Below are 19178 nucleotides of genomic sequence, written 5' to 3' on the forward strand. Positions count from 1 at the left end.
CAGGAGAGCAAGTGTTGTGGGTGAGAATAGCATATTGGACAATATCACTGGTGGGAGGGTCCTTGGAGAGGAGGAAAAGATAAGATTAAATCAGGAAGGGTGGTGAAATTCTGAAGAGCTTTAAAGACCAGAGGAAGGACCATTCCATGTGCTACATCTAAGATCCCACTCTAACCTAGGAAAGAGCCCTAGATGTGGAATCAGGAGCTAACCCTTAGATGCTGCTTTCTCCTGATCTTGAGACAGTTGCCAGTGTTCCTTTCATTTGTCACTTCTTTTAAGGCATCCCCCATTGTGGCAACACAGTTGCCCCAATTAAAGAAACAAAGTTTTATTGAAAGATTGAAGAAAACACAGTAGACTTCAAAGAGTCTCCTGAGATACTTTGTTGCTTACAATAGTGGTAACCATTGAGTTCTAATAGGAGCTTCTCTCACTTGTTGATTCTGGGGCTCCTTTTGTGGCTCCCACTGGGCAACCACAGATACTGCTCTAAACACCACCTTTGATTAGTGAACTCTCCCTCTGACAGTTATTTTTTTTAACAGTCTTTACCACTTCAGAGAAGAAACATATAGAGTTTCTGGAATCCAGAAAGAGAGAATTCCAGAGACTATAAGTCCAAATCCAGCCATGGCCCAGCCTCAGGCCAGTAAAGCAGGAACAGATCTAGGGATCTCTGAATCAGTGTAATAATTGGGCTGGAAAGGCAGGTTGAGAACAGGTTCAAAAAAATCATAGAATAATAACTACAAGAGACCTTGGAGGCCATCTACCAATTTGCAAATGAGGAAACTGAGATCCAGATTGATCAAATGACTGGCCTAAGGTCACAAGAAGGTAAGTGGAAGAGCTAGGATATGAAGTCATTTTAAAGGAGATGAACAAATATGATAATTTGCATAGGGACTTTTTTTGATTGTGTATTTTTAAAAAATAATCTGGAGTATTGGGATGTTTTGTGAATATCATTTGCTTGTTTCTTTCATTCAGGCCTACAGGTTTTCTCAGCTTCCTGAGATGGTCATGGGATCTCCTCCACCTCCAGTACCTCCCCGAACTGGTCCTGTGGCTGTTGCTTCTCTCAGGCGGTAATTCACTATTTTTTTTCTTTCTCTATTTGGAGGATCTCTCCATCTCTGGGGTTTATTGGGCTGGTGCAGTGTGCAACAGTAAGGTGTCATACACGTTGATCAGTCTTGTAACAAAGAAATAAGTTGCCTCTAACCAGTTCCTTGTGTCCAGAAGGCTCAATATGCATCAACAGAAAGTAAAAACAATGGGAAGGAAGTAAATTTCAGTTCTCTCTTAAAAAAAAAACACCCAATAACGTAAGAATCAAAAAGATAAAAAATGAATATAAGAGAGAGAAAGAAAAAGAAAAGGAAAAGAGAGAGTGGAAAGTCAGTGTTGGATACACCAGATTTTGAGTCTTGCCAGATAAATTGGAGGGGAGGGGCAGAAAAAAGGTAATGTGTGCTTTCTTGGAAGAAACCCAGAAGAAAATGTGAAATCATTCTCAAAAACATACTGATTGGTTTCAGTAAAATATATTATTGAGGGGTAAAGGTAGTGAGGATCCTGAATCCCAGAGCAACAAACCTTCACTTATAGATAAAGAGCTCAGTACTTTTGGAACTTTCCAGGTGATACTCTATTTCCCATAGCTTGATTTCAAACCCATGGAATAGAGGACTTAATATGCTGTGCTGGGTACCCCCAGTTTACACACACACACTTTAGCTTCCTTTTGTGTACTGTTTTTTCCATTAGATTATAAGCTTCTTGGGAACAAACACTGTATTTTTCTTATTTGCACCTCCAGAGCTTAGCATAATGCTTGACATATGGTAGTCACTTCATAAACAATTATTGAATTGAATTGAAAATCAAGAGCCTAGAGTTTTAGTCCTAACTCTCATTATGTCCCTTTGAAGTCCTTCCTTAACTCCAGTTTCTTCTATGGCCAAATGAGGATGTTGCATGAGAAGATTTTATAGACTCCTGGGATTTGAAGCCAAATTTTGAGATGATCTAACATTTAACAACTGAAGAAACTGAAGCTAAGTGATTATTTTCAGTTCATATAGGAAACAATAGCAAGCTTGGTTTCGAACCCAGTTCTTTTCTCTCCAAAACTAGTTTTCTTCCTGCTTCACACTAGGCCTCCATACCAAAAGATGTTTGTAAGGTTCTCTGATGCTAAAAAGAATCACTCTCTTCCTCAATTCAATTCTGGGTACATTATTCTGGTAAAAGACATTGCTCAATTACAGAGTGCCCAGAGGAAAGCTGCGAGCATGGTGAAGAACCCTGTGTTCATGCCCTTATAGGAGTGATTGAAGGAAGTAGGAATGTTCAACTTGGAGAAGAAGGAATTTAGGAAAGAAGCATCCCTCCTTCTCTTCCTTCCTTCCTTCCTTCCTTCCTTCCTTCCTTTCCCTCTTTCCTTTCTTCCCTTCCTTCCATTCCCCTCCTTCCTTCCCTTTCTTCCCTTCCTTCCCTTTCTTCCCTTCCTTCCTTTCCTCTCTCCTTCCTTCCTTCCTTTCTTCTTCTCTTCCTTCCTTTCTCCCTCCCTCCCTTTCTTCCTTTCTTTCTCCTTTCCTTCTCTCCCTTCTTCCCTTCCCTCTCTCCTTCCTTCCTTTCTTCTTCTCTTCCTTCCTCGCTCCTTCCCTCCCTCCCTCCCTCCCTTCTTCCTTTCCAGGTTCACTCAAATCCCACCTTGTGCTATAGATCTTCCCCAGTCTTCTCGTGGAGTTTGCCTCCCACGTATACTGGTTATATCATGTGAATGCCCAGTAGACAGAAGGGAGGAGGGAGACACTGCCGAGCTGAGAGATGGCTGGTACAAAGGCGCAATGTCATATATGAGGAACAGCAGGTAACTCTGTATAGCTAGTTTGCTGAGTTCTTGGAGGGGAGGAAAGTTTAAGAAAAATAGAACCCAAGTTGAAATGGTCTTTAAAAAATCAAACAGAAGAGTCTATATTTGATCCTGGAGGTTATGGGTGGCATCTTTGAACATGGCCATTTAAAGGCTTCTGGGAATGTTTGCCCAATATTCTTCTTTTCCATCTTACCCTGTCTAGGATGCCGTGGTTTGTCCCTTTTCCCCAGTCCCTCCTTCATTATTTATAACAGACTCTTCCACTGAAGGCAAGGACCAAAACTGCATGGGCTTGGGGGTGCAGGTTTCTGCCACTAACTTTATCTCCTTCTTACCTTGATCTGTGAGGCAACTGTATTTGAGGACGATCTGACATAAAAGATAATGGATACCAAATTGGGATCAAGGCAGGGACTGTCACCAAGAGGTTGTGGAAGATTATACCAGTAAGGCAATGGAGACACCTCAACAGCCCTTAGCCTTCTCCCCACATCCCATTGTCTTCCATCCGCAGCCTCGTCCTGGAGCCATTAGGGCTTTATGAGCACTAAATGGAACTTAAACATGTTAAATGGGCTGGGAATTGTGAGTGTTGCCAGGCTCTACAGCTTCTTCTAAAAAATTCCATCCCAGCATCCACCCCAGTGACCATCCCAGAATCTACCCCAGCATCCATCCCAGCATCCATCCCAGCGTCCATCCTAGAGTCCATCCCAGCCACTGTCCATCTCAGCATCTATCCCGGCGTCCATCCCAGCATCCATCCCGACATCCATCCTGGCATCCATCCCAGTGTCTATCCCAGCATCCATCCCAATGTCTATTCCAGTGTCCATCCCGGCATCCATCCCAGTGTCTATCCCAGCATCCATCCCAGTGTCTATTCCAGTGTCCATCCCAGCATCCATCCCAGTGTCCATCCCAGCATCCATCCCAGTGTCCATCCCAGCATCCATCCCAGTGTCTATCCCAGCATCCATCCCAGTGTCTATCCCAGCATCCATCCCAGTGTCTATTCCAGTGGCTATCCCAGCATCCATCCCATGTCTATTCCAGTATCCATCCCAGCATCATCCCAGTGTCTATCCCAGCATCCATCCCAATGTCTATTCCAGTGTCCATCCCGGCATCCATCCCAGTGTCTATTCCAGTGTCTATCCCAGTATCCATCCCAGCATCCATCCCAGTGTCTATCCCAGCATCCATCCCAGTGTCTATTCCAGTGTCCATCCCAGCATCCATCCCAGTGTCCATCCCAGCATCCATCCCAGTGTCCATCCCAGCATCCATCCCAGTGTCTATCCCAGCATCCATCCCAGTGTCTATTCCAGTGTCTATCCCAGTATCCATCCCAGCATCCATCCCAGTGTCTATCCCAGCATCCATCCCAGTGTCTATTCCAGTGGCTATCCCAGCATCCATCCCAATGTCTATTCCAGTATCCATCCCAGCATCCATCCCAGTGTCTATCCCAGCATCCATCCCAGTGTCTATTCCAGTGTCCATCCCAGCATCCATCCCAGTGTCTATCCCAGCATCCATCCCAGTGTCTATTCCAGTGTCTATCCCAGTATCCATCCCAGCATCCATCCCAGTGTCTATCCCAGCATCCATCCCAGTGTCTATCCAGCATCCATCCCAGTGTCTATTCCAGTGTCTATCCCAGTATCCATCCCAGCATCCATCCCAGTGTCTATCCCAGCATCCATCCCAGTGTCTATTCCGGTGTCTATCTCAGCATCCATCCCAGTGTCCATCCCAGCGTCCATCCCAGTGTCTATTCCAGTGTCTATCCCAGTATCCATCCCAGCATCCATCCCAGTGTCTATCCCAGCATCCATCCCAGTGTCTATTCCAGTGTCCATCCGGCATCCATCCCAGTGTCTATTCCAGTGTCTATCCCAGTATCCATCCCAGCATCCATCCCAGTGTCTATCCCAGCATCCATCCCAGTGTCTATTCCAGTGTCCATCCCAGCATCCATCCCAGTGTCTATCCCAGCATCCATCCCAGTGTCTATTCCAGTGTCTATCCCAGTATCCATCCCAGCATCCATCCCAGTGTCTATCCCAGCATCCATCCCAGTGTCTATTCCAGTGTCCATCCCGGCATCCATCCCAGTGTCTATTCCAGTGTCTATCCCAGTATCCATCCCAGCATCCATCCCAGTGTCTATTCCAGTGTCCATCCCAGCATCCATCCCAGTGTCCATCCCAGCATCCATCCCAGTGTCTATCCCAACATCCATCCCAGTGTCTATTCCAGTGTCTATCCCAGTATCCATCCCAGCATCCATCCCAGTGTCTATCCCAGCATCCATCCCAGTGTCTATTCCAGTGTCTATCCCAGCATCCATCCCAATGTCTATTCCAGTGTCCATCCCGGCATCCATCCCAGTGTCTATCCCAGCATCCATCCCAGTGTCTATTCCAGTGTCCATCCCAGCATCCATCCCAGTGTCCATCCCAGCATCCATCCCAGTGTCTATTCCAGTGTCTATCCCAGTATCCATCCCAGCATCCATCCCAGTGTCTATCCCAGCATCCATCCCAGTGTCTATTCCAGTGTCTATCCCAGTATCCATCCCAGCATCCATCCAGTGTCTATCCCAGCATCCATCCAGTGTCTATTCCAGTGTCTATCCCAGTATCCATCCCAGCATCCATCCAGTGTCTATCCCAGCATCCATCCAGTGTCTATTCCAGTGTCTATCCCAGCATCCATCCAATGTCTATTCCAGTGTCCATCCCGGCATCCATCCCAGTGTCTGTCCCAGCATCCATCCCAGTGTCTATTCCAGTGTCCATCCCAGCATCCATCCCAGCATCCATCCCAGTGTCCATCCCAGCATCCATCCCAGTGTCTATCCCAGCATCCATCCCAGTGTCTATTCCAGTGTCTATCCCAGTATCCATCCCAGCATCCATCCCAGTGTCTATTCCGGTGTCTATCTCAGCATCCATCCCAGTGTCCATCCCAGCGTCCATCCCAGTGTCTATCCCAGCATCCACCCCAGAGTCCACAGTGCATAGTCACTATGCCAGGCTGCATTTCCACATCCCTCAGCTCCAGCGATAATGCACCACAGCAGCCTTGGCAGATCTGCCTCCCTGGCCAGAGCTTGAGGGCCATTATCTTAGTTCACAGGTGCTGGGAGCCTCCTGAATCTTGGCCTGATGCTCCCGAGTACAATGTGAGGTCCTGGCTAATCCCAGCTCAGGCTCTTGTCTTTCCAGTATCACACTGTTCCATTGTAAAAGGTGTATGTGTGTGGAGGGATTAAGGGAGCGGAGAGAGGAGGGAGGGTTAGAACACTCATTTCAAACGGAGTGTGCTCATTGGCTGCCAATGATGTCATAGGCACCTATGTCAGACATCCCCAGTTAATACAGGGCATTAATTGCTTTGTGCATTTTTCTGTGAAAATTGAATTTTGTGATAACTAACAAGATAGCGGAGTGACCTTTAGGATTGAATTGAATTTGAATATTTAGAAATCACCCAATCTTGGGCTTCAGCCTAGATCCAAGAAGCTTGTAAGGTTATATCTCCCCAGCCATGTTTGAAAACACAAGTCTCTTTTATTTTATTTTGTAAATTCAGCCATTGTGACCTGCTTGGGAGTTCGGGGGACAAGGTGTTCACAAAAGTGTAACCCAATCCCATCAGGGACAGTAGCCAGGAAGCCGAGAGAAGGGGATTCTGCTGCTGTTTCTCTGAACCTGAATACCACCCCCCTCCCACTCCACTGGAGCCAGCCCTCAACCCACCTTTCCTATGCTTAGGCTGCCATCCTCTGGCTGAGCTCCATGGAGACTGGCTGACAGCCGTTCCCTTGGAAACCCCAATTAACTGTCTGTTTGCCTCCACCCAGGTCTACTTCTGATATCGGCAGCAAGACCAGAATGTCTGAGTCCAGCGGCCCGGAGCAAGCCCAGCTGCATGATGGAGCCCCTTTTGCCCAGGTTTCCAGAGGCCCGGTCTCGGTCACTCCATTGGACCAGTCGGCTTTAAATTACTCAGGTAAGAAAAGCAAGAGATGGATTTTTACCCCCACAAGGGGGCCACGCCCAGCTGGACACAGCGGCCCCTCCCAGATCACTACCCTTTTCCAGATGGCATATTCTCCCCCATCCCCATCGTGCCAGTCCCAGGTAACGGACAGGAGTATTTTCTGAGCCTCAGAACAAATTTAGGAATTACCATCAACAAGGCAAGTGTGGAGAGCTATTCAAAATTAGCTCAAGTGCTTTTAAGTTTGTAGACAATCACAAAGCTTATTTATCTGCCTTATAAAATCAACCAACAAGAAATCATTAAATGCTTTCTATGTGCCAGTCAGTGTGCTAAGCACTGGAAATAAAAAGAAAATCAAAAACGGTTCCTATCCTTAAAGAGCTGACATTCTAATCGAAGAGACAGATCAAAGGGAAGAGAGGGAAGGTGTTTGCAGCTGGCAGGGAGGGAAAGATCTCGCAATGGTCCCTTGAAAAAGGTGGCATTTGCATTGAAGGAAGCCAGGGATTCTGGAAGTCTGGGATAAAGGAGAGCATTCCAGTCATAGAGCACAGCCCATGAAAAGGCATGGTGAGGCTGAATGTCTGAGAGAGGAACAGCAAGGGTGGCTAGAGAAGACTGAAAAGGGAGGAAGAGGCAAGATTATGAAGAGCTTTAAAAGCCATAGGGTGGGGGCAGCTAGGTGGCACAATGGATAGAACACCTGAAGTCAGGAGGACCTGAGTTCAAATCTGGCCTTAGACACTTAGCATGTCCTAGCTGCGTGACCCTGGGCAAGTCACTTAACCCCAATTACCTCAGCAAAAAAGAAAGAAAGAAAGAAAGAAAAGAAAAGAAAAAGAAAATGCGATGGCTGGAAAGGCAATGCCTTTGACAATACTAGGAAAGTAAGAGAGTAAGGTGATTATGGGGAAATCATAAGATAGCAGATGTAGATTTGGAAGAAACATTGCAGACCCCCTACTCCCATTCCTTTGTCTTACTGAAAAGGAAACTGAGGTTGAAGGAGTTTCAATGACCCACTCAAGATCAAACATATAGAAATGGTAGAGCTAGAATTTGAACCCAGGTCCCTTTTGGAAAAAATAATTCTCCTCTTTAGGCTCACAAAAAAAGAGTGCAAACCAATCACAAATGAGAATATTTATTGAGTGCCTCCTGTATACAGATCGCAATATTAGGTAATTGTGTTAAAATTTCATTAAAACATATAAGACAGTAGCAGCAATTAATGAAAATTTTTAAAGCTTTGTCTTTTCTTCTGCCTTGTGGATGAATTGGCTGGACATCTGCTGCTTAGGAACCAAGGGATAAGCCCCTAAATGGCCTTATTGAAATTTGTATAGTTTACATTTATATAATTTTGAGGTTCATATAGTTTATATATAAATGTATGTCTATATATGTGTATAAATACATGTTTGTGTCCATATTTTATATACACACATGTGCATGTGTACATGTATGAGATACTTTTTCCTACTCTGTCAAATGAGGGGGTTAGACTGGATGACTAGGAACTTGGAGTCCCTCTGACCTCAGTGGTCCCTTCAGTTCCAGGTCCTGTGGTCACATGAAGTACAACATATTTATGACTATCTAAATAAAATAAACACATACAGTACCAACAAAACTTAAAGCAAAAATGCAGAAAAGAGGTCAGAAGTGGCCAGAGACAGAACAAATTGCTATTGTTGTTTTATGGAGGGTAAGAACCAAGATTTCTTTAGTATGGAGAACTTTACTAATGCAGATCAGCATGTTCTTTACAACTTATAGTCTTAGAAAGTTATTGGGGCAGCTAGATGGTTCAGTGGATAGAGCACCAGCCCTGGAGTCAGGAGGAGCTGAATTCAAATCCAGCCTCAGACACTTAACACTTCATAGCTGTGTGATCCTGGACCTGTCACTTAACCCCAATTGCCGTGCAAAGAAAAAAAACCAAAGTTATCTAGGATATTTAGGGGTTAAATGGAACAGCCAATACATGACAGAGGAAACACCTGATTCTCTACCAGGGGTCCTCAAACTACGGCCTGCCGGCCAGATGCAGCAGCTGAGGACGTTTATCCTCCTCACCCAGGGCTATAAAGTTTCTTTATTTAAAGGTCCACAAAACAAAGTTTTTGTTTTTACTAGAGTCCGGCCCTCCAACAGTCTGAGGGACAGTGAACTGGCCCCCTATTTAAAAAGTTTGAGGCCCCTGCCTAGACTATACTCTGCTACCTCTTTTTTATTTTTATTAATATTTGGTTTTGTTTTATTTTAATAAAAATGTAAATAATCTAAATTTTAGAGTTTTGTTCCACATCCTCTTTGTTTGTCTTAGTTAAGAGGATTAAGCTTGTCATCATTTTAAGTGACAAATTGCCTGTTGACCCAAGCTTTTCAGAAGCAGGTGTGTGCTCAGAGGCAAGGTTATTCCCACATTATTTGTGGAAATAATGGAATATTCTAGACAGTCCACCCCTAATCCCTCTGCTCTGTGGCAGGAAGCACGGTTCCAGCTGTGTTTGCCATTCCAGCTGCAAACAGACCTGGATTCACGGGCTACTTCATCCCCACGCCACCCTCGTCCTACCGGAACCAAGCCTGGATGTCATATGCGGGAGAGAATGAGTTACCAGGGCAATGGGCAGACTCGGTAAGGACTTCCTTTTATCTATTGCAAAACGTCATCGGTTTTCTACTTCATATTCTTGGAGAGAGAAATTAAAGGGATGAAATGTCATGTGACTTCTGGTACGTAGCATATGACCCTGAATAAGTAAATCACTTAATCTCTCTGACTCTCAATCCCTTAAAAATCTCTGTTACATGGAGCATATAATAGTATCAGTAATAGAAATAGTGGTGGTGATAATAATAGTAGTCCTAGTAGAAATAGTAGTAGTGATAGTAGTAGTAGTAGTTTATATTTATACAGCATTTTATAATAATAGCATTTAAATCCCATGGATTTTAAAGGGATAAATAAGACTATGTCTATATATAACATATCTATAATAGTTAAATGATTTGCCACTTTATAAGTGTGTGAACCTGAATTTGAACTCAGATTCCAGTCCAGCATGCTATTCATGTCACTTGCTCATATGATACTATGTTATGGTAGAATTATAGTATAATAATAGTACCAGGGGATTTGTAAGGGTAAAATAAAATCAACATATAAATATAGCATAAATAATCATAAACAAACTGTAAAATGTTTTGCAAACCTTAAAAAACACTAGATTAATGTGTTTGATGCTGCTGCTGCTGCTGCTGATGATGATGATGGAGGAAAAGAAAGAAGGAAAGGAAAAGGAGGAGAAAACTTAACTTCAGTAACTCCCCTGGGGTATGATAAAGTAATACCCTCGTCCCTATAGAGATGTATAGAGCAATTTGCTCCTGTGCCAAAGGTCATAGATTGCTACCCTTTTTAAAATATTCTTATGTCTATTTCTCAGAATTTTGCTCTTTTCTTCCTATTCCTTGTTACAGTTCTCAATGCACCATTCCTCAACATGCCCCGTTTGCAAACAAACTTGTTAGATTTGTTTCTAAAATAAAAGTAAACAGGCACTGAGTGAGGATCAGAGAGTCTACCCTATGAGTAAAATACAGAAGCTTTGCATTATTTTACCACTCAGAGGCTTTTTAAATATACCTCTTAGACCTCAACGGTAACCCACTTGGATGAGATTACTTGATAAATTAGATCTCTGATATTGTTATTGGCAGTAGACCAGAATCCTCTTCACACTGTGAAACTTTCCATTGCCTTCTCAGCAAGTTTTATGCTCATGAATTTTATTAGTCCAGTGCTCAGTTGTCTATCCGTGTTCCTTTTTCACCTCTTCATCATCTGCAGTCATCCTGATCTGTGTCTTGCCCCTAGACTCAGATGACACTGCAGGGGAAAGTGAGGCAGGTGACCTTGCCCAGCCCTCTCTCACTCAAATCCAGTTCACTTGCATATCATGGCATCACCTCCCTGAGGTTGTGGTCCTTTTTGAGAAAGAAGGCCAAATAACAAGAAAACAACAACAAAAACAATTTTTAGGGCAGGAACCTAGTTTACTTAGTGTAATTAGTCAATCAGTCAACACACATTGATTGTGTACCTGCTGTGAGTCAGGAACTAGACTGGGTACAGGAGGTACAATTATAAAAATGAGACGATCCCTTTTTCAAATAGCTTTTTTTTTAAAAGAATTATTTTTAAATGAAAATTCTTTCCCCCCCCCACTGCCCTCTCCAATGAGAAAGAAAGAAAAAGACCTGTGTAACAAAAGTATATTCAAACCAAATATACACACACATGTATTGTTTTAATCTATGTGTGTATGTACATACACATATCTACATATATGTACATCCACACATATATACACACTTACAGCTCAGTCTGCCTTCTAAATCCAGCTTTGCACTTGATCCATATCGCCATTTAGCTTCTCAATAAGGCTACATGGGAATAATAATAATAGCACTTACATCACAGGAATGATTGTGAAGATGTTATCCAAAGCACTTGGCAAACTTCAAGCACTATATAAACACTAGCTACAATTATTGTTGTTGTTGTTATTATTATTATTCCTGATCATCTGCCAAGACCTGACAATTTTCACCCCGCAACTTATGTCCTCTCTGGCCACTGCTTTCTATTCCTGGAATACCTGTCCTAGCTTAGACCATCTCCTTCAGAGTGAATTCCTCCCCTTCTCCCTCCTCCCTCCAATCCAGTCTTCATATTTCTGTAAAACAAACCTTTTATATGTACAACAGCAAAAATAAGAGCTCACATTTATATGGTGTTTAAGATTTATAAAGTACTTTACCCATCAGAATGTAAATTCCCTCCTTACAAGTAGGCATGCTGCCATCTATTACTTTTCTTTCTTTCTTTCTTTCTTTCTTTCTTTTTTTCTTCCTTTCTTTCTTTCTTTCCTTTCTTTATTCCCTTCTTCCTTCCTTCCTTCCTTCCTTTCTTTCTTTCTTTCTTTTTTTCTTTCTTCCTTCTTCCTTCCTTTCTTTCTTTCTTTCTTTCTTCCTTCTTCCTTTCTTTCTCTTTCTTTGTATGCTGTCATCCATTACTTTTCCTTTTTCTTCCTTCCTTCTTCCTTCTTTCATTCCTTCCTTTCTTTGTATGCTGTCATCCATTACTTTTCTTTCTTTTCTTCCTTCCTTCTTCCTTCTTTCCTTCTTTCCTTTCTTTCTTTCTTTCTTGGTGTGCTGCCATCCATTACTTTTCTTTCTTTTCCTTCCTTCCTTCCTTCCTTCCTTCCTACCTTTCTTTCTTTCTTTCTTTTTTCTTTCTTGGTATACTGCCATCCATTACTTTTCTTTCTTTTTTCTTCCTTCCTTCCTCCCTCCCTCCCTTTCTTTCTTTCTTTCTTTCTTTCTTGGTATGCTGCCATCCATTACTTTTCTTTCTTTTCCTTCCTTCCTTCCTTCCTTCCTTCCTCCTTCCTTCCTTCCTCCTTCCTTCCTTCTTCCTTTCTTTCTTTCTTTCTTTCTTTCTTTCTTTCTTTCTTCTTTCTTTCTTTCTTTCTTTCTTTCTTGGTGTGCTGCCATCCATTACTTTTCTTTTTTTCCTTCCTTCCTTCCTTCCTTCCTTCCTTCCTTCCTTCCTTCCTTCCTTCCTTCCTTCCTTCCTTCCTTCCTCCTTCCTTCCTTCCTTCCTACCTTTCTTTCTTTCTTCCTTTCTTTCTTTCTTTCTTGGCAATTGGGGTTAAGTGAGTTGCCCAGGGTCACACAGCCAGGAAGTGTTAAGTGTCTTAAGTCAGATTTGAACTCAGATTCCTCCTGACTTACGGTCTAGTTCTCAATCCACTGCACCACCTAACTGCGCCCCCTCCCCCACCCCCCATCCATTGCTTTCCCAAGGCTTCTCAGATCATACAATCATATTCCATGGAGTTCATGTATCAGCATATCAATCATACAGTTACCAGCAACATTGACTGACCCGTGGAATAGACAGGTTGAGAGCTTTGCTTTTCAAGGAGCTCCTCCATCTAGTAGAAATCCCAGAGTTCCCCTTTCTAGAAAATAATGGGTCAGACAGAAATCCAGCCCTATTCCCAAGTCCCAAAAAGTGTGGACTAAAAAACCCATCCAAGCCACATTTCTTTGCCTACAGTGCATGATACATAGCAGATACCTAATATTTGTCGATCGTTGAGTAAGAGCTAGCATTTATAGTTATTTGCATAGCTCCTAGGTGACATATCAGCTGCATGTCCTTTGATGAATAATGACAATATACTTTTGTGTTGAGAGCCGGACCCTCTAGAAAACCCCAGCTTCCTCCTTTTGATTGGCTGAATCCACCTCTCTGACTTTGTCCTTCTCCAGCCAAGTGTCCCTTTTCATTGTTTTTAATTAAGTGGAAGATGATTATTCTAGTTTAAGAAGACTCTTTCCTGGAGCACAATTATCGCATCTAATTACCTAGTGAACAGAGCCTATTAGTGATACAGCTTGTAGCAAGATTTTTTTTTTAACTTTCTGTCCAAGCCACTTTGTGTTTAAAAAAAATGAGACCAGGTCACAACTGAAGATTTATTAGAAACTATGGTTGTGTCTACACATCCAAGTCTCCGGTGAGTGACTCAGACCATCGTCTGGATATTTGGTCTACGTGGCAGCCGATGATCAGCTGTTTCGATATGCCTTTTTGAGCATCTGCTATATGTTGGGCACTGAGGGAACCATAGAGAAAAATAAAGTACTCTGTCTGTCCTCACAGCATGTACAGTCTAGCTGAAGAGATGAGACATTTAATTCCATTCAAGTCAGCAAGCATTAAATTTCTTCTGTGTACCCGGCAAAAGACATTTCTCTACGGACTGGTAGAGAACTGAACTCAGGATCAGGATGACTCTTTCAGGAAGCATTTGATACTTACTGGCTATATGACCTTGGACACATCATTTAACTTTTTACTAACCCCAGGCATTCTCTGCAAGAATACAATTTACAGTAGCTGCTCAACAGAGGTAGGATTTCCCTTTCTAGGCAGCTCTTTATACCCATGAAATCACGTGTCTGATCTAAAAAAAAAAGACTGAAAATAATTAAAACAAGAGTGAAACAATTCTTGCCCTCAAGAAACTTACATTCTGCTGGGAGAAAATAACAGGTAAACAGACACAAATATCTACTATGGATAAAGTAAATAGGAAATGACTTGGGGGAAAGAAGGGAGACCTCGCTATACAGAAACATTGCTGTCATACAAGGTATGAGTTACTACGCTGTACATAAAGAGATTACTATAGGTAAACCAAGTTTCAAATAATTGAAAAACTAACAAAGGTCCTAAAGAACAACTCAGAGAACATACCTCCTCCTTCATGACAGAGACAGGAGAGAAGCAGGATGTGATAGACTAATATGGACATCATCTGACGTGCTCACTGTACTGGATATCTTTGTTTAATTGGTTTTTTAAATTGATGTTATGAGGAAAGGTTCAATCTATGAAGGGGGAGTTTCACTTCGATTTGTTTTTTCTTCATTAAATGACTGGAATGTAAATCCAAAAGGCAACAATGAAACATATTTAACTGTTTCCAAAAACAAACCAGCCCCCAAATATCGAGTAATTATAATGATAATAGCTAGCATTTTCGATAGGAGTTTAAGGTTTGTATTATCTCATTTGAGCTTCACAACAATCCTGGAAAGTAGGTGCTATCATTGTACCCATTTTAAAGATGAGGAAATGGAGGCAGACCAAGGTATCACTACCTACCATGGTAGATATAAGGTCAAAGACACAATATAAAAAAATGAAGAAGGACAAAGGGCAATTTTAGTTCCAGAGGAGTGGAGGAGAGAAGTTTGGGCTAGACTTTGAAGGATAGCTGGGATGGGATTGAGTTACAGAATCCTTTATTGGAAAATGTTAATAGTGATCTGGAAGAGAAGAGCATTCCAGATAGAGGGAAGAAGTGTGAGCAAAAGCATGGAGATGGGCTATTTCTAAAGATTCAGCTGTTTTATGACAAATAAGAAAACTTAGTCTCAAGAACATTATAAGAGCTGTATTGTATAATGAAATCACTGGATCGTGCAGGCATCTTACCTCCAATCACGGCCTCATGCTATTTACTGCAAAGGAAGAGGAGATCTCCTGCTTCGTAATGTCCAACTCACATCATAGGGTTCATGAAGTCATTAGTCTGGGTCTATATGAAAGAGGACTAGACTTAGCGCTTGGGAATCTTATTCAGATCAGCTTTCTAACTCCATGGTCATATGAGCATTTAACTACAGCGAGCCTCAGTTTTCTCAACTTTAAAACCGCAGGACAGTACTTGACCACCTCAGGTAGACATGTGAATTGTTCTATCTTCCTTCTTCCTTATCCTACTCTCATTTAATGTTCAGTATATATCAAATGTTTTATGAATTTTTGCCTAATTGAATTGAACTGAATTTCATTTACCACATTATAGTTACCAAGGCAGGAAAATCTACTAACTCTTGGGGCCATCAAATTCAGAATCAAGAACCTTATAAAGTGTTATGGTGGCAAAAAAAAAAAAATACTGAGTAATTAGTTACATCCAGGCAATGATTTATTTGATAATGCAAGCAGTTGCAAAACAAACTAGGTCCAAGGCTCTCTGTAGCCAAGGGCTTGGAAGCATGGTTTCTCACAATTCAGATTCAATTTGAAAGAAGTGGGAAAATAGGATTATAGGGATTGTGCCACCTGGTTTCTCTTTGTTGAAGATGGGTCCTAGAGACACTGAGATGAGAGGGAGAAGAGTTGGTTTTGTGACCTCCCTTAAGTGGAGCGACCCTTGGGAGTGGGGAGTAATCTTGTGACTTAAAATCAGGTGATATACAAGCAACTGAAACTTAGCTTCACAAAATGGTGGGTAAAAGCAAAATGGAGTTACTTATGCTCATGTTTAATGTAAGAAAAAACTGTATTTTATAACTATTCTCCATGAAAGCCTAAGCTAAAATTAACTGAAAAATCCATACAACCTATTTCCACATCTTGTCAGTTCATTTATATTGTTCTGGGTATAAAAATGTACCTCGGTAACATCTTATATCCTGTTCTCTTGTTTTGACCGCTCCTTTAGGTTCCACTCCCAGGTTACATAGAGGCATATCCTCGGTCCCGCTACCAACAGACATCCCCCTCGAGGCTCCCCCGACAGTACAGCCAGCCCAGCAACATGCACCCAAGTCTGGAACAGGCCCCTATGGCCTCCACAGCAGCGTCTCAGCAGAGCCTGGCAGAGAACGACACTTCCGACGCCCCACTGACCAACATCTCCACGGCAGCCCTGGTGAAGGCGATCCGGGAAGAGGTCGCTAAGCTGGCCAAGAAACAAACAGATATGTTTGAATTCCAGGTCTAACACTTAGTAGCTCTCTACTCTTGTAGCCATTGAACTCCAAACCATGAAGCCTGCAAAGAGACAAGGAGATATGTCTTTGGTTTGTTTTTCAGTCCACCTTTGTTGGGACTTGGGAGCAGGGGTGGATTTCTGTCCGACCCATTACTTCCTAGAAAGGTGAACTCTGGGGTTTCTCCTAAATGGAGGAACTCCTTGAAAAGCAAAGCTCTTGACCCGTCTATCCTGCCGGCCAATCAAGATTGCTGGTAACTGTGTGATTGATATGCCGATACATGAAATCCATGGAATATGATTGTATGTCCTGAGAAGCCTTAGGCATGAGAGATGCTTTTTGGTAGATTGCTCTTCAATGCCATATTTCATAAGTAATCAGAGAGAGGGCAAAATCCCGACCTGATTACCGTGACCTCTGCATGCTCAATCTGTATTTCTGTGATAAAAAAGGGGAAGATGAGCACCAGACTGCATACTTTCTCATTGGAACAAGAGCAAAATTTAAATGAAAAAAATAAAATCATCTCTGAACTTGGGATAAGGAAACTGAATCCAATCAAGTAACTTCAACCCTTTTTATTTCAAGCTCATGCTCAAAGCCAAGTGAAATTTATGTTTCTAGTTCTCCCCAAACAATCACCCTTGTAAATAGTCCCAACTCAGTTTCTCATTAACCGTACAATGGCCTGAAAGCAGAGAAGATGGCAGAGGAGACTGATTGTGGCCACGTAATTAGTGTCTGCTGAATTCTTATTAAAGGCCCCTGTTGAGCATCTGAAAAAGTGTTGGCCTTTGGGGAATAGAAGGCATTGTGAGTTGTGCCGAAGACCTAACAAAAAAGTGAAGAGGAAGAAGAAGGAGAGAGAAATGGTGCAAAGAGCTTTGGGGAATTCTACAAGTGAAAAATGGTTATTTGAGTCTGTTTTCTTTGCCCTACATTGAAAGTAGCCTGAGAACCGACCATCTCTCTCTGTTTCTCTTTCTCTCCTGGAATAATAGGTACATCTACTTTCACAAGGAAACCTCTGTTTATCATAAAGCTTTCCAGCTCTCTCAAACAATGCTGTTCAGTAAATGCTGCCAGGTGTCTCAAAATAAAACTCTGATTGATGTCTGCTCAAAATGGGATATGTGAATCTGCAGACTTTCAAATTCCCAGCCGGTGTTTGTAGAAACTTGGGAATATGGGCAACCTGTTGACTTATGGGCCAATGTAAATCAATGCAAACAAGTGTATGAATTTAACCAAATCATCTCGTTTAGTGGAAGCAGGGGGCTGGGGGGGTGGGGGACTGGTATTTACTAAAATTACAGACTGCTGACCATGGTGTGCTTAATGTTGCAAATCCTCTTTCCCCACTGGTAGGGAATCTGACCTCTTCGGCTCATTGTAAGGGACACATCATCCCCGTGAGCTACCGAACGTGTCCAGAATTCATTTTCCCCAAGTCAAATCAAATAAAGTAACATCTTGATCATAGGCGATACTCTGGTATCTTTCATTGAGAAACCAGCTTCAGTAGAAGAGGTCCCCAGTGTTGGGAATGGATGTACTTGACATCTGTTGAATTCTGTGCTAATGGCCTCCCTTCACCCTGCAATCCATTCAGCTACAGCCATATATATGTTCTTTATCTGATCTGATCACCTCATTCTCTGCATGAGTTTCTTTGGTCTTTAACCGAGATGAAAAGTCAGAGTTGGGTTAGGTTGGGAGCCATGTCTAAAATCTGAGAGAACACAAAAGGAAGATTCAGACTAACAAAGCACACACAGACTTTTAAAACTGAGCAATTTTTTTTTTGGTTCGTTTCAAAGACAAAGAGCCCATCCCAGATAATACCAGAGATAATGGGTGGTAGAATCTTCAAATATCAATCTTGGTCAAACCACATAGAATAATGAGGAACCTTTTGGTAAACTGGTTGATTTTGCAAAATGTTAGTGTTTTTTGTTATTTAAAAAAAATCAGATATAAATAAAATGTATTTTTATAATCTCCACGTGTATATACTGTATATTTCTACCAGTGGCCAATTTGCTACGGACAAAGAACTAAGTCAACTTGCGAGGCATTATAGACGCAGCAAGACTTTACTGATAAATCGATGTGTGGTGTGTAAATTTAATCTTAGTTAGGCAGTCAACTAACATGAATGCAAAAAGAGCCAAAGAAACTCAGCCTTTCATACAAATAGGTATTGGTCTGATAAAGTCAGTTAATTCTCCCAGTTGCTTATTAATGCTACTATATCATCAGCGCCACTGTGTCAATCCAGATGTGTTACTTTCTATCCAAGTGGTGTTTGCCTGGAAATCCTGTATGTCAAATAGAACCTTAAAGACAATTGTGCAATTTAAATATTTATGCTTTGGGATGAAATCTCTGAGCTCTGGACATGTTAGAGGTGATAATGAATGCATGTAAAATTCATGGACATGTAAATGTCCTCAGCCTTTACATTACCACTGGTTTGAATTTTTTCATATAATTTTTACAAAAAGCTGTATCTCCCTGTTTCCCCAGGAAGAGCTATTAAATCTTTGAATTCAATTCTAGTCAATTATATTTTTTTAATCTTCTGGGAAAATACCAGAGTTCATTCCTTCATTAGAAAGATTTGAGCGTGTACTCTCTTCCTAGACATGGATTCTGTGTTCAAAAAGACTCATTAAGTCATAGTCCTTAAATGTTAGTGCTAGGAAAGAGCCTTAGAAGCCATTTCATCTAAGCCCATTTTACAGATGAGGAAACTGAATTCCAGAGAAAACAGGTGACTTACTTGCCCTGGGTAAAACAATCAACAAGCGTTAAGTACTTTCTAGGTGCCAAGCACTATGTTAGACACTGGATATCTGAAAACAAAATGAAACAATCCCATTCTAATGAGGGGGAC

At 42.0% G+C, this 19178-nt stretch overlaps 1 protein-coding gene across 5 annotated transcripts in view; it reads left to right on the forward strand.

The window, feature by feature from the left end:
- The window catches only part of KIAA1549L (KIAA1549 like), a 284289-nt gene extending 265454 nt beyond the window's left edge, over positions 1-18835 (forward strand). For 4 of the 5 annotated variants that reach the window (XM_051967501.1, XM_051967502.1, XM_051967503.1 and 1 more), the window contains exons 18-21: positions 994-1091; positions 6762-6910; positions 9397-9548; positions 16006-18835. In XM_051967501.1, the coding sequence (XP_051823461.1) occupies positions 994-1091; positions 6762-6910; positions 9397-9548; positions 16006-16287 (681 nt within the window). In that variant the 3' untranslated portion in view covers positions 16288-18835. The remainder of the gene's footprint in view (positions 1-993; positions 1092-6761; positions 6911-9396; positions 9549-16005) is intronic. The other variant, XM_051967504.1, reaches the window with a different exon arrangement.
- Positions 18836-19178: the final 343 nt, after the last annotated feature.

Source organism: Antechinus flavipes, chromosome 6 (assembly GCF_016432865.1).
Source record: "Antechinus flavipes isolate AdamAnt ecotype Samford, QLD, Australia chromosome 6, AdamAnt_v2, whole genome shotgun sequence".
Taxonomy (NCBI): Eukaryota; Metazoa; Chordata; class Mammalia; order Dasyuromorphia; family Dasyuridae; genus Antechinus; species Antechinus flavipes.